Source organism: Nelumbo lutea, chromosome 5 (assembly GCF_056320005.1).
Source record: "Nelumbo lutea isolate HS-2025 chromosome 5, American lotus-T2T, whole genome shotgun sequence".
NCBI lineage: Eukaryota > Viridiplantae > Streptophyta > Magnoliopsida > Proteales > Nelumbonaceae > Nelumbo > Nelumbo lutea.
In genome coordinates this window covers 37733222-37746525 of record NC_142688.1, presented here as the reverse complement: position 1 = coordinate 37746525, position 13304 = coordinate 37733222, and the positions used below count along the sequence as shown (strand labels likewise).

The 13304-nt window shown below is 39.1% G+C and overlaps 1 protein-coding gene and 1 pseudogene across 3 annotated transcripts; both read right to left on the bottom strand.

Moving 5' to 3' along the window:
* Positions 1-511: 511 nt before the first annotated feature.
* LOC148851792 (uncharacterized) lies at positions 512-1801 on the bottom strand (annotated as a pseudogene).
* Positions 1802-4083: 2282 nt separating this feature from the next.
* Positions 4084-12142, bottom strand: LOC148851791 (transcription termination factor MTERF15, mitochondrial-like). 3 transcript variants are annotated; one of them, XR_016099536.1, is made up of 3 exons: positions 10738-12142; positions 10240-10408; positions 4084-4411 (listed from the first exon to the last, which is right to left on the bottom strand). XR_016099536.1 is itself a non-coding variant. In XM_088946324.1 (2 exons), the coding sequence occupies exons 1-2, from the start codon at positions 11855-11857 to the stop codon at positions 4281-4283; spliced, it is 1251 nt and encodes a 416-aa protein (XP_088802450.1). In that variant the 5' UTR covers positions 11858-12142; the 3' UTR covers positions 4084-4280. The 3 variants fall into 3 exon arrangements, 1 of the variants encoding a protein (XP_088802450.1); XR_016099537.1 differs by having other exon boundaries at positions 10240-10382; positions 10738-12141; XM_088946324.1 differs by lacking the exon at positions 10240-10408.
* Between the last annotated feature and the right edge of the window lie 1162 nt (positions 12143-13304).

The following is a 13304-nucleotide window of genomic DNA, read 5'->3' as shown; positions in this document are numbered from 1 at the left end:
ATTTTCCTCCAGTTTTCATGGACTCTCTTTAAACGTACTAAGAACATTCTGTCACAGAAATTTCACCTTTCTAATACTCCCATCCATGCCATTCTCACGGGTTCTCCTAACTCCAGTAAGAGCATCATATTAGAAAATTGCCATCACTCCAATACCATAGGAATATAGGAAATAATCCAGGTGAATTAATCAGGTTCTTGATAGCATCTCTCAGGTTCCTACTTTGTCTATCTAGATCAAAAGCATACATACGAACAGTGAAAATAACATAAGCAACAACCAGATAGGATAGAGAACAAGTTCCTACGAAGTCAGGTAGTCTGAATATTGTGGATTCTATCTCAAGTTAGTAATCATGCAATCATCAAAGGATTATAGCATACCTTTTTTTGATAAATAGGATTATAGCATACCTTGAACCTCATTCTATTCTCCACTTACGAATTTGTTGGAAATCTGCTAAGAGTAACATTTACGAGAACCAGAACTAATCGCACCTCAAGAAAGTGAGTTCCACCAATTCAAAATATATAGAAGATAAAGATTTATGAAATAAAAGTCATGAACATTTCTTCACATGTAAATTAAAATTCTATGATTTTTAAATACCTTGTTGAATCACAAAGATCACATTTTACCTTGGTACACCTCCAATAGATCACTAACTTCACCTTCATACTTTCTCACAAACTGCTTCAAAAATTTTACATTAGATATCATTAGTACACTACCAAAGCTTAAATCCTTCCTGATCAGTCCCTTGGAAAGCAGGACTTGAATGACAGACCACCTTGGAATAACCCTGTTTTCCAGGCTAAGCCCAAATATTTACAGGTTTTTGGAAAGAACTGATCGCTCAAGGTTCAACTTGTTCCTGAAGTAGTCTAACTTGCTTCTGATATTCTTCTCTGAGATAGCCATGCAAGAGGGATGCTTTTTGAACATCACTGATCTCCCTGACCAGTTCATTAAACCGGTTGCTACTCAGAGTTAGTATAAGTGGCAACAACATGACCATTTTTGAGATATTGGATTCGTTCACGCCGTGGTCGCGGAGGATAGCAATTTTGGGTTCCATTGCTTTCAGCACGTTAAATTGGAAAATCCAAGAGGCCGTGGAGCGATTAATGACTGGAGAAAATTTTTCGTCTGTGCGAAGCAAGGTCTTCAGAAAATTGAAAGCAGGGATTATCTGCTTCTCTAAGCTCCTTGTGAAGATATTGGGGTCTGAAGAGAGTATCTTAGTAAGTTTAGGGCCTAATAACCCCGCCTGACTGAGAAACAGTATTTGGGGCTCAAGGGTTTTTACTGGATCAGCTACGAGTAACAATGGACGCTTAGTAATAAGATTTGCGATCTGGGGTTTGGTGAAACCATAGTTTTCAAACAATTTCAGGACTGAATCTGGTTTCTTTTCGCTTTCCAAATGCACCTTCTTTGCAACTGAGAAGGCTGTTTCTGGTGAGAGCCCACAAGACTCTACTAGAAAAGCAACTGTAAATGAGGAGTCTTTTGTGGAACCTGAGATGCTAGACAAGTATTTAAAAGATGGATTTTGAAGACGTTTGAGAATTTCTCCGTGTCTCCGAATTTGGATGAGTCTTTTGCAGTGAAAACGAAACATTGATTGAGACCGAAAAGGTTTCAAAACAGAATTGAGAGAAGATGTTTTCGTAGAATTCACGGGTTTAAAGCATTCATGGAGTTGGCGGGTTCTGATCAGGCACGCTTTCAACCTTCGTGGAGTTGGCGGGATCTGATCTGGCGCTTTCGGAGGTCATACTCTTACTTCATAGTCTTCTGTTTAAGACCGGAAAGTAAAGTAGATATGTTGAAACTTGGAAACCAAGCCCTAAATTTTGCAAGTTAGAAGACCCAAGGCCCAACTTATCCCCAAGGCCCAACCTATCCCAGCCTTTGGCATACTAGGGCTCGAATTTTTGTGTCTGAACAAGAACTAAAATAAGACCATCCTGACCTGGGCAACGTAATCCAGCCCAGCTGAGAGTCAAAATGGACCGTGTTTTGGAGTTTGGACTGATGCAATGCTGGCATGCTCGAACTTATCTTAGGTGTAGGTAGGGGTCTCAATTGGACCGGATTTCGTCTAATCCGTTTCAGTCCAATATGAATTTATTACAGATGGACCAGGTCCAATCCAATCTAATGAATACTTTGGACCATTTTGGACTGGTCTAATTCAATGTTTAGACCATTCAATCAGTTCAAATTGATTTTAATTTAGATTGGTTCTAACTCAAACCTGGTGCATTGACACTTGTAGTATTAGCCCCATCCTTGGCCCAACATACCCAAATTGCAACAAAAGCTGAGGTCAGGGTGGGTTCCGGTTGGGCTCAGGTTGGCCCATCTTCTCTACTTTTTGCCAAATTTCTTTATTTTTAAACTCAAAGGTTGAGATCAATTCAGTTTTAGGCCTTTAGCATTATTATTGTAAAAGGACATGATGGTCATGTTTTAAAAAAAAATTCATGCATACATATATCAATGAATGCATAATTGCACATATACATATACGTCACATGCATACATGTATATACACAAATACTTACATACCTAAATAAATGTAATTTAATATTTATATATGCAAATATAAAGTTAAATTGGGTTCAGGTTGGCTAAGGTCTCAACCCTAACCCAACCAGAAATTAAGTTGGGCTCATACTTTCAAGCCTAACCCAAACTTCAACCTGACTTTTTTTGGCCGAGTCCGAGCCATCTCAACCCAAGTTGCAATCTTAATATAAAGGGAATCGAGGTTTGCTCCTCACAGAGCACACTTCACACCAACCCCACATCCCTATCCCAACGTGTATTGGGAACATTTCCCTATGGATAACAACACAAAGTATAGGAGATGTTCCCAATGTGTGGTTGGGAGGCATTGTGAATAATTTAAAATGTCAATGCCCATCAGCCCCATCCTAATGAGCCTGGATTTCCCTTGTCATTCATGGGGGGATATCTTATAACAGATCCAATTCCATCATTAACATTCATATGTGAAATATCAAGTCAAGTAAAAAAAAAGAGTAATGCTTGTTGAAAACTCCCACTACGCAGTATCAATACTTCAAACCTCGACTGCAACAAAGGGGATGCTTGGAACCGTGGCCGTATTTCAAAAAAACGATGCCATGTTAGATCCGCATAGGCATTTCAACAAACGCCCATGTATCTCATTGTTTGGTTCAGCCGATTATTAAAAAATCAGGCATGCCTCGAAAATCGGAACCTCACCAATGCATGAAATGCACATCAGTGAACCATTTTCCCCAATAGTTGACTAATGTATATCCTATGTGATGCTTACTTGTCAGCACATACATGAAAAACGATGATGAAAATCACCCTACCAAACGGCATAGTATATTGCTCACTGCCTACGTGGCAGAAGTATTTTTTTTATGAAAAACGTGTCTTAAAAGCATGGGCGTTTTTTCTTAAAAATCGATCCCAAAAAACGCCCACACTTCCAAACACCATGGAATAAATATGGCTATGGCCACAGGAATGATTTATTTCCCATCTTCAATTTCAAGCTCATAGGGGAAATGCATGTTCATGCACTTTTTGTTCATAGCTTTAGCGATCAGGTTTGGTGGGGATTATTAGTAACAAATGAAGTTTCTATTACCCTACGTTTGGTTTGAACTTTGAAGGAAAGCATGTATAAGGTTTATGAAGCAAAACATAGCTTTAGCTAGCAGGTTTGGCTTGTTGCGGGTCATGAAGTAGCAAAAATCGGGTATTCCAGTAAAAACACCACTCCAAAGCATTGCCATAGCCAAGACTCGAGAGACTAAATAAAAATTACATTCTTGGCACCCCTTTTTGCAAAGTGTCTTAAAATGTGCTTTTTATGCCTCTCAAAAATCAAAATTACACTTGGTCCATCAATTTTACAAATTTGCTTTTATGGTTAAATATAAGTAAAAAGCCATTACCCAATGTCGGTCCCAGGCTCCCAGCCATCTAGGGACATGGGAGGGGTGGACTGGATACTGTCCTAACCTTTGGCAATTTTTTGTACCATGTAACTGCTCCAAGACTTAACCTGCATTTTTACGCTTGACAGACATAGATTTTATCATTTTACCAAGTAACGGTCCCTTTAGGGGTTAATTACAAGTAATGTTATTTTTTTTATCAGTACAAGTAATGTTATTTTTTTTTTATCAGTACCAAGTAATGTTATTTTATTTTTTATCAGTACAAGTAATGTTATTTTATCAATTAGCCAAGATAGTTAAGTTTGTTCATGAGCTTGGATCATGTGATTGCGCATCTTCCAGAGTTGCGTGTAGAGGCATGGGGCGCATCACGATATCTGCAACTGCGCCTCTACCAGAGTTGCTGTCCACAGCATGAAATCTATCTATTGTGGAACCTGTAGGAGGAAGGACTTAATCTGTCAGCCCTTCAGTACAACTTGTTGGAGGAAGGATTTAAATGAGAATCTGAAGTGTTCTATAAACAAACTCTTGAATCTTGTCGACCTTGGAGATGGTGAATGAACTCAATTTTCAGTACTAAGAAATCACTGCATTGATCTCCCAACGTTGAAATTTAATGAAAATTTATGCATCACCCTTTCAACTTAGTGTTATCGTCAGCCACGTCACAATTCACAAGAAAAAATAAAAAAGGAACAGGTGCAGCTGTATTAGATAGACTATATCACCTCAGTGATCTCTCCAGAATTTGATACCCATCAACCGGAATGCAGAAAATCCATTTAAATGAATTGTGTCAACACCTTCTCCATACCTGTCCACAGAATATTCATAGAAAGTCCTTAGCTCACCTGGGCATGTTTCTGACACCATGTTTTCCAGAATGTTCTTCCGAAGGTTCTCTGGCCAAAACCAATATTGCTAGAACCACTTGTGCAACAGGGAAGCATCTTTTATTATAAATAATTGAATTTAATTCATTAAACAGAAACAAAACCTAGATGCACTAAACAAAGGGGCAGAAGGCCAAAGAGTACAAACAGCTTCCATCAACAGAAGCCTAAAAAGTAATGAGATAGGTAAAAACTATTACAATTTACAGCCTGGTCTAGGGCAACCCCATTCAAGAGAATCTCTCCCAACCCCAGCTCTTGCCCAAGAATCCACTAATGTATTGGCACTCCTAGGAATCCAGTTGAATGGGATGTTTGAACTAGAACCTAGTGTAAGTACGTGGAGTTGGGTACCTAGTGATGAGAGACCTCCAAAGACTTTCCATAAGTAACCAGTGCATGGATAAAAATGGACAGGTAAGGCATTGTAGTGGGAATGCTGAGTTCCCAGAACAGGTGTTTCCCGCAGACACTAGTGTAAGCCCTGTCGCTGTACAATTTTAACCTTCCTCGCCATCCTACCCTCCCATTCTCAACCTCTTAGATAGGACCACCATCTATCATCCTTCAGGCAAACACCCCCAGTCCCACATACCACTCACCTACACCTAGAGAGTGAGACAATCTCAGCTAAGGTCAGAACTGCCTTGGAGACTGATTTTGGGATTTCATCCAACCTACAACTGTTTGGCAATCACCCTCCACTTCCACATTCCTCCAGCCCTGCATCATCAAAAGTTTTAAACCTTGAATTAAAGCCATCAATTCTGCCCTTTGGGAGTTTCCAACTCCAATTGAACCCAAAAAAAAAAAAAAAAAACCGCGGATAATATTGCCTTGATGGTCCCTAACCCTAACTACAACCCCCACTCCAGACATCCCCATATCACCAAAGCAGCACCCGTCACATTCAATTTATACCCCCCCCCCACCCCACCCCACTGTTGGTGGAGACCAAATCATCAGCCTTCAGGGATTACTTATTTGAAAACCAGCTACAATATTCCATCCTCTCAATAAATCATTGAGATGGACCAAAAAATTCTTTAAAAAATGATGGCTCAATGCCCGCCTCTTAATGTTATGAGTTCAATCAAATCCTCAATCCGGTTGTGTTTTTCTTCAAATATCCTAGCATTTCTTTCACACCACAGACCCCACAAGACTGCTCCATGACTCACGTGCATAATACTATGAATCTTTGCCATCAAGTGGAACCATTCATCATTTCTGATTTAAACAAATCTGCCACATCAGGAGATGCTACCCAATCTCTTCCAACCAAAGAAAGCAAGTGCTGCCACACCCATGAAGCATAGGAGTAATGCAAAAAGAGGTAGTTAATATTTTCCCCCATTCTTTAGGCAGAGTCGCAGAGGACACACACATGAGGAGAAATTGACTGGATTGTTTTTATTGGAAGGAAATTGACCAGTTTTCCTACTTCCTTTGGAGTCTTTCACAAATGTTTATGATTTGCTTGGCTGCCTCCAAACAAAAATCTTCACTTTAGGGAGAATTGGGCTAGACCACAGCTCTTTAGCAGGGAAGGTTGGCTTATCATTTGAGGGAGTAAGGTTTTGAAAAAGGAAGCACAAGTAAAGTTGTCATTGGCAGTCAGAGTCCACACCCTCTCATCCAAACCCAAAGGAAATATCCTGAAGTGTGTTAAGCAAGGGAATCAGCTCATTCGTTTCATTGTCTCTCAGAGATCACCTCAAACCCAAATTCCAAACCAGACCCATCCTATCAAAGGTAATCAAATCAGCAACGGGTTTCTTGGCATTGGATAAGTTGAATTCTTGGGAAGGATTGGAAAAAAGGAGAGCTCCCCACCAAGTATCCTTCCAAAATTTCACCTGCTATCCAGATATTGCATCATATCTTATGTGTTGCTGGAAGGTAGGAAGTAATGTCAAAATTGTTTTCCATGGGATTTTTGCATTGGCATTTCTAGCCAATCCCAAACCACCCATTTGGATGCAGCCCATAAATTCTCTTGATGACCAAATGCCAAAAAGCATAGTTTTTAAAACCGACCCAGCAACTGAACCGGTCAGGGGTCCAGTTATCAGGTTGAACGGTCGGCCCGTTCTAACAAAAAAAAAATTGAAAAACAGTCAAAACCATTCGAACGGTTAACCAGCTGGTTCAGCGGTTTGCTGACCAAACTCAACGATTTTGGGGAAAAACGGAATCGGTCAGGTGACCGGTTCCCGGTTTTTCAGGTCCGACCATCCGACCCGGTCCAGTTTGAAAACCATGCCACAAAGCCTCCCTTTCTTTAGGAAAGCATCTCATTGTCATTGTCATCATCATCATCATCATCATCATCTAAGCTTTGTCCCAAGTCCCAACTATATGGGGTTAGCTACATGAATCCTATTTTGCTATTTCATTCTGTTCAGTGCCATATCCATTCTTAAATTATGAGCACTTAAATCATTTCCTAGATGGGGGACTCCAGCAAGAGAGTGATGCCTTCTTAGCTGAGGCTAATTCTGCAATTTCCTTCCAGTTTTTTACCATCTCATCTACTGAGAAGTCTGCAAACAAGGCCAAAGTCTTCAGCCAACGTATCACCCTAATATGGATTACCTCCAATATTACTTCCAAGGTTCTCTCCTTTTCTAAGAATATCCGTGAGTTCCTCTCCTCCCAAACAGTCCAGCATACTGCAACCCTCATACATCTCCACATAGTCTTGGCCCTTTTTGTTGGTCGACTAGACATGAACCTGAATAAACTCTGCACATTCAAAGGGGGGAGGGGGCACCTGCACACAAACAAAGAAGTACACCATTCCCAAATGCTTTTAGTAAATCAACAGGAAATCAGTAAATGGTTTTTCTGTCACATTTGTAAGGGGGGCCCACCTGCCTTGGTCCTTGACTCCTTTCTAGGTTTTCAGCTTATCAATCTCAACATTTGTATTTCTGTCACATTAATCTTGTGGACATGGTGTTTCTTGACTACTCAACAGTTTGCTCCATACAATATTGCTAGCCTAACAACTGTTTAATAAATTTTCCTTTAAGTGTATGTGGCATTTACCTATCACGTAAGACTTTAAATGCAACCCTTCATTTTGCCCATTCTCCACTGATTCTATGGGTGGCATCCTCCTGAATCTCTTCCTTGTTATGATTTATTAAACCAAAGTAACAGAAGAGGTAACATTGAGTTCTCTCTTCTCTTGGTCTCCACTCCAAATCGTTTATAGTCTTCAAATAACAAACCCCAACCAATCCGTTCATTTTGGATGGTAGAGTATTTCTATGTCAACCATAGAAAACTTGAATTCATCCTTCTGACCTTCCAGAAGTCCTGTTGGATTTCCCAAGTTTTCCCACCACCAATGCCATAGGGTTCACCTAAAAGATTTTCAAAGCAGGATTAAAAAAGATTGGACAAAGGTAACTATCCTAATTTTATAAACGAAAATAACTATCCTGTGTATTTACACTGTCACACCTAAAACCTGATCTCTTGTTTGTTATTTGACAAAAAGAAAAGAAATTGATGGGGGGAGGGGGGGTATGCTTAGTCAAGCAAGCCCATCAAATGAATTGTATCTACCATATATAAAAGTATTTGCTTGGGGTGTGCTGTTAAAGGTGATTTAGGTTTCTCACTATTTTAGTATGCATTGTATCATCCAAAGTGATCATATTCATGAAATTTTGTTTCCAAAAAGATGCACTTTAATACTGTGTTGAGTTCTGACCAAAACCATAAGCCATTCAACCAAATGGAAGTTAATATGCAAAATATCATTAAATAGCACCAAGAGTAGTTAAAAGCCAACAAGTTTATAGGATATTTTTCTAAGTTAGAGTTGAAAAACAGTCCTAGAAGTAGGGACTGTGTTTGAAACAAAGAAAACTAGCAAGAGAAGATTAGAGAAGAAGAGAGAGTTGCGGCAAGAAGAGTTAGAGGATGAGGAGTTCGAACTTAACCTCCCTCTAACTCTCTAATACACTTTTATTAAGTTAATTTTTTAGTAATTACAAGAGAGGTCCTTAGTTGGACAAGAAATTACAAAAGATGAACATAAAAGAGTATGGGCCCAGAATAAGGCCCATTACAGAGAAGAACATAAAGATAATATACAGTAACAGCCTATGGGCCATTCGGCCCATCTTCTCTACAGTTAGCTCAAAACTTGAAGCACTGCACTTCAAGTACAAGATAATGCAAAGCCCTGCCACCATTTTCCATATATCCCTCTCGAGGCCTTTTTTTGTTAATTAGAATTTGATTTGATATTCTACATGTGCCACTCTGGAGTAAAAGATAGGGCAGGCACAAAAAAGAATGCACATCCATCTTTCTCCAATATTTCATTTTAAAATAGAAGCAACCATGATAAATCTCTATCCAGCCAATAGGTCATAGATGAAATGCCCCTGGACACCAAGTTCAACCATTAATGTTCTTATAGTTTTCATTTATATGGTGTTACTTTCCATCAAGAGTCTATTCATAATCAGAATCTCTAAACTTGGCTGGTGATCAAAGATGTATAAGTAGTAATTTCATAACAATCACAAAACTCCTGAGTCATACAACCCAAATTCTTGATATGAATGCCTTCACAAAGTCTTTAATTTTCCCCAAGCTTCCATGGACTCTCCTGAAACATACTAAGAACATTTTGTCATAGAATCTCACCCTACTAATGCTTTCACTCATGCTACTCTTGGTTAAGTATCAATACACTTTCAAACAGAAGGGGAAAAAACCTTAGAAAAAATAAGTTCAAGAATTGAGTAAAGACACCTCCAGGAGGATATTAACCTCTAAAAATGGCCAGATGTCTTGATTCCTTGTATTTGGCATATTGGGGGCCAAGAAATATAGCACATTGGCAACCAAAAGATACAACACAGGCGCATCATATCAACACTTTGAACCTTAATGCTACTCTCATGGTCTCTCTTGATGTCATAATAAGATAATCCTATTAGAGAAATGTTGCCATCCTAATACTACTACAAATTTCTCCACTTGAATTAACTAAGCTTGTGATGGCATCTCCCAAGTGCCTTGAAGATCATATGCATAGATGGTGAAAAGTGAAATGAACATTAATTCAGATAATGGATAAAGGAGCATCTAGAGAGCCAGTTGGTCCAAATAAGTGTTGCATGGACATGGACAAGTATAAACTATTAAAATACTCCATATTTTGTTGAATTCTAACATTATATTTTCAACTTTTGTTGAATTTAACATTATAATCCCACAGGAAAAAATATCAAAAGCTTACCTTTGTTACTTGATAATATTTCATAGGAAAAGTGGCATTCAATGCATACATTACCAGTTCATTTATATTAAGTAAGCAATGAAAGAATGAAAACTACCACATAGAAGTGCCCCTCAACAATCCATGGAGTGTTGGCGTCTGCCACATGGTTGACACCAATGGCTCATCCATTTAGGAGAGTTCATGCAATACTGGTCCAAACAATGCAGTCTTCTTGTCCAAAAAATGTGAATTTTGCCTCTGACAAATCAATGTGATCACTCCACCTTCAGACATCTCAAGATGATAGTCATGAAATTGGTAAATAATGAAAGAAAATATTTAAATGGTAGCTAACTATCTTAGATCTTTTGATATTTTTGTCTTCTTGTTAATGCATTTTCTGGAATTCTTCTAAGAATATCATTCATGAATATCAGTACTAGACTACTAGCTGTATCTAAAGAAAGCAAGCTCTACCAAAACAAGATATACAGTAAGTTACAAAAAAAAAAGAGCTGCGAATAAAAAATCATAGACCCTGCTTCATTTGTGAATTAACATTCTACAAATTTTCCGTCCAAACATTTTTGGAACCACAAAAATCATATTTTACCTCGGTACACCTTCAATAGATCACTAGCCTCATCCAGGTACTTCATCACAAACTTCTCTAAAAACTTCACATCAGGTAGTATTAAGACAGTTGCAATGCTTAAATCCTCCTTGATCAATCCCTTGGAGAGCAGAACCTGAATTACAGACAACCTTGGAATAACCCTGTTCTCCAAGCTAAGCCCAAATAGCGGCACGTTTCTAGAAAGAACTGCCGGGTCCAGGTTCAAATTGTTCATGAAGTAATCCAACTTACTCCTGATATTCTTCTCCGAGATAGCAAAGCAGTAGGGGTTCCTTTTGAACATCAAAAGAATATCACCATCAGACCAACCAAAGCTCCTATAGACATCAAATTTAGATTCCCATTTAGCTTTATTCATCCCTGCTTTGACATTAACTGCTTTGATAAACATTGTACTTGAGGGGTCGAAACCCATTTCACTGATCTCCTTGACCAACTCTTTAAACCGATCGCTATTCAGAGTTATTATACGAGGCAACAACATGAACATTTTTGAGATATTGGATTCGGGGACACCATGATCACGCAAGATCGAAATTTTGGGTTTTAATGCTTCTAGGACATTATATTGGAAAATCCAAGTGAAACGATTAATGACTACGGCGATGTTTTTCTCTGTACGAAGTAAAGTCTTGAGAAAATCTAGCATAGGGAGGATTTGCTTCTCTAAGCTCCTTGAAAAAATGTAAACGGCTGAAGAAGAGAGTATCCTAGCAACGTTGGGGCCTGACAATCCTACTTGACTGAGAGACCGAATTTTGGGCTCAAGGGTTTTTACTGGATCGGCCAAGAGTAATGATGGGCGCTTAGAAATGAGTTCTGCGATCTGGGTTTTGGTGAACCCATGCTTTTCAAATAATTTGAGGACTGAGTCTGGTTTCTTCCCGTTTTCCAAGTGGACTTTCTCTGCAAGTGAAAGGGCTGTTTCTGGTGAGAACCCACAAGTGTTTACTAGGTAAGAAACCGTAAAAGAGGAGTCGTTTGCAGAATTTGAGATGTTGGAAATGGATTTAGAAAATGGATTTTGAAGATACTTGAGAAGTTCCCCATTGCTCTGTAGCTGGATGATTAATCTTTTGCAGCGAAAACCAAACATCGCACGAGATTAAAAGAAGATGTTTATAGAACTTACAGGTTTAAGCCCTCAAGGAGTTGGCGGGATTTGACTTGGCGTTTCACGGATTCATGCTGTTTTTGTTTCAGATCGGGAAGGAGAAAACTGTTGAACCCGACCGTGCCCTAGTTATGAGGCAAACGTCGGCATAGTGGCATACAGATGCAGTATCAGATCCGGGGACCGGGGTTGCGCTGAGCGGGTCGGGCTTGGGCCTACCCCAATCCAAGCCCAAACTGAATTGAGTAAAGCTTCGTTTGAGTCCGCTCGAATCGTATTTATCTAACTGTTTCCTTTTAAGTTTCAAATTCCTTTTTATAATAAATGCGGAGGTGAGGCATTTGGGTGTCAAAGAGGCGAGGCGTAACTCGTTAGCCTCAGGCCGTTCGAGGCATAAGCCTCAAGGTATAAGTATATATATTTTTTTATTTTATGTCTATAAATATAATGTATGTATATGACATAATTTATTTCATTTTATAGCTAATTTATATGTTTTCTTTTTATTACATATTCTTTTTAATATATATGAGTTTATTATCTTAAAGCAATTTTTATATTTAAATTCATTTTTGTCTTAAAATTAAGGGCAAATTTCTTAAATTATCCTTATAGTTTAGTTAATTGACTAACTATACCCTTACTATTTATATATTGTATTAAAGTACTCCTAATGTTTCAGATTAGGAATGGCAATGAGGCGGGGACTACATTCCCCATCCCCGACCCCGACCCCCAAATCACCCCCCATCCCTATTCCCGATCCCCACTCCCCTCTCCATCCCCGACTCCGAAGAGGAATTCATCCCCGTTAGAGACCTGAATCCTCGAAAAACTGGAGACTGAGTTTGAGTCTCTAAGAGACTGAGATTCTGAGAATGAGAGAAGGGAGAGAGAGAGAGAGAGAGAGAGAGAGAGAGAGGACCGTTTCAAGAGCTGAGGTCGACGATGAGAGAGAATCTAAAGGGGCAAGGCGACGACGACAGTGGTTGGCAACAATGATGAAGGTTGAAGGAAGATTAAAGAACTGAAACTCTTCTTTGAGTATCTCTTCTCTGTCATTTGTCGAGACTCGAGTATCTCTATCCTTTGTCTGATATCTAAAGCGATGGGCGAGTGGCAATAGTCAACGACGACGGTCGGTGGTCGATGAATCAGTGATGAAGACGAACTAATGAAGGAAGACAAACCTAGGGTTCTATCGAAGACGAAGACGAACTGGCAAGCCTTTTACTATTTAAGTGTTTTTCAAGTTTTTATCTTTTAAAAAATGAATAATATTTATTATAATATATATAATTATATTATATTATATATAATATATAATTATATTATTAATCGGGGACGGGTCAGGGCGGGGATTGCATTTCCCATCCTCATCCCCGTCCCCGATCGGGGATTCAGGGGTAGCCCTATCCCCAACCCCGAC

Coding starts and splice junctions, on each gene's coding strand:
- LOC148851791 (XM_088946324.1), bottom strand. CDS start 11,857: ATGTTTGGTTTTCGCTGCAAAAGATTAATCATCCAGCTACAGAGCAAT. Junction 4,412..10,737: donor TCTATTGAAGGTGTACCGAG/GTAAAATATGAT, acceptor TTCCTCCTACAG/GTTCCACAATAGATAGATTT.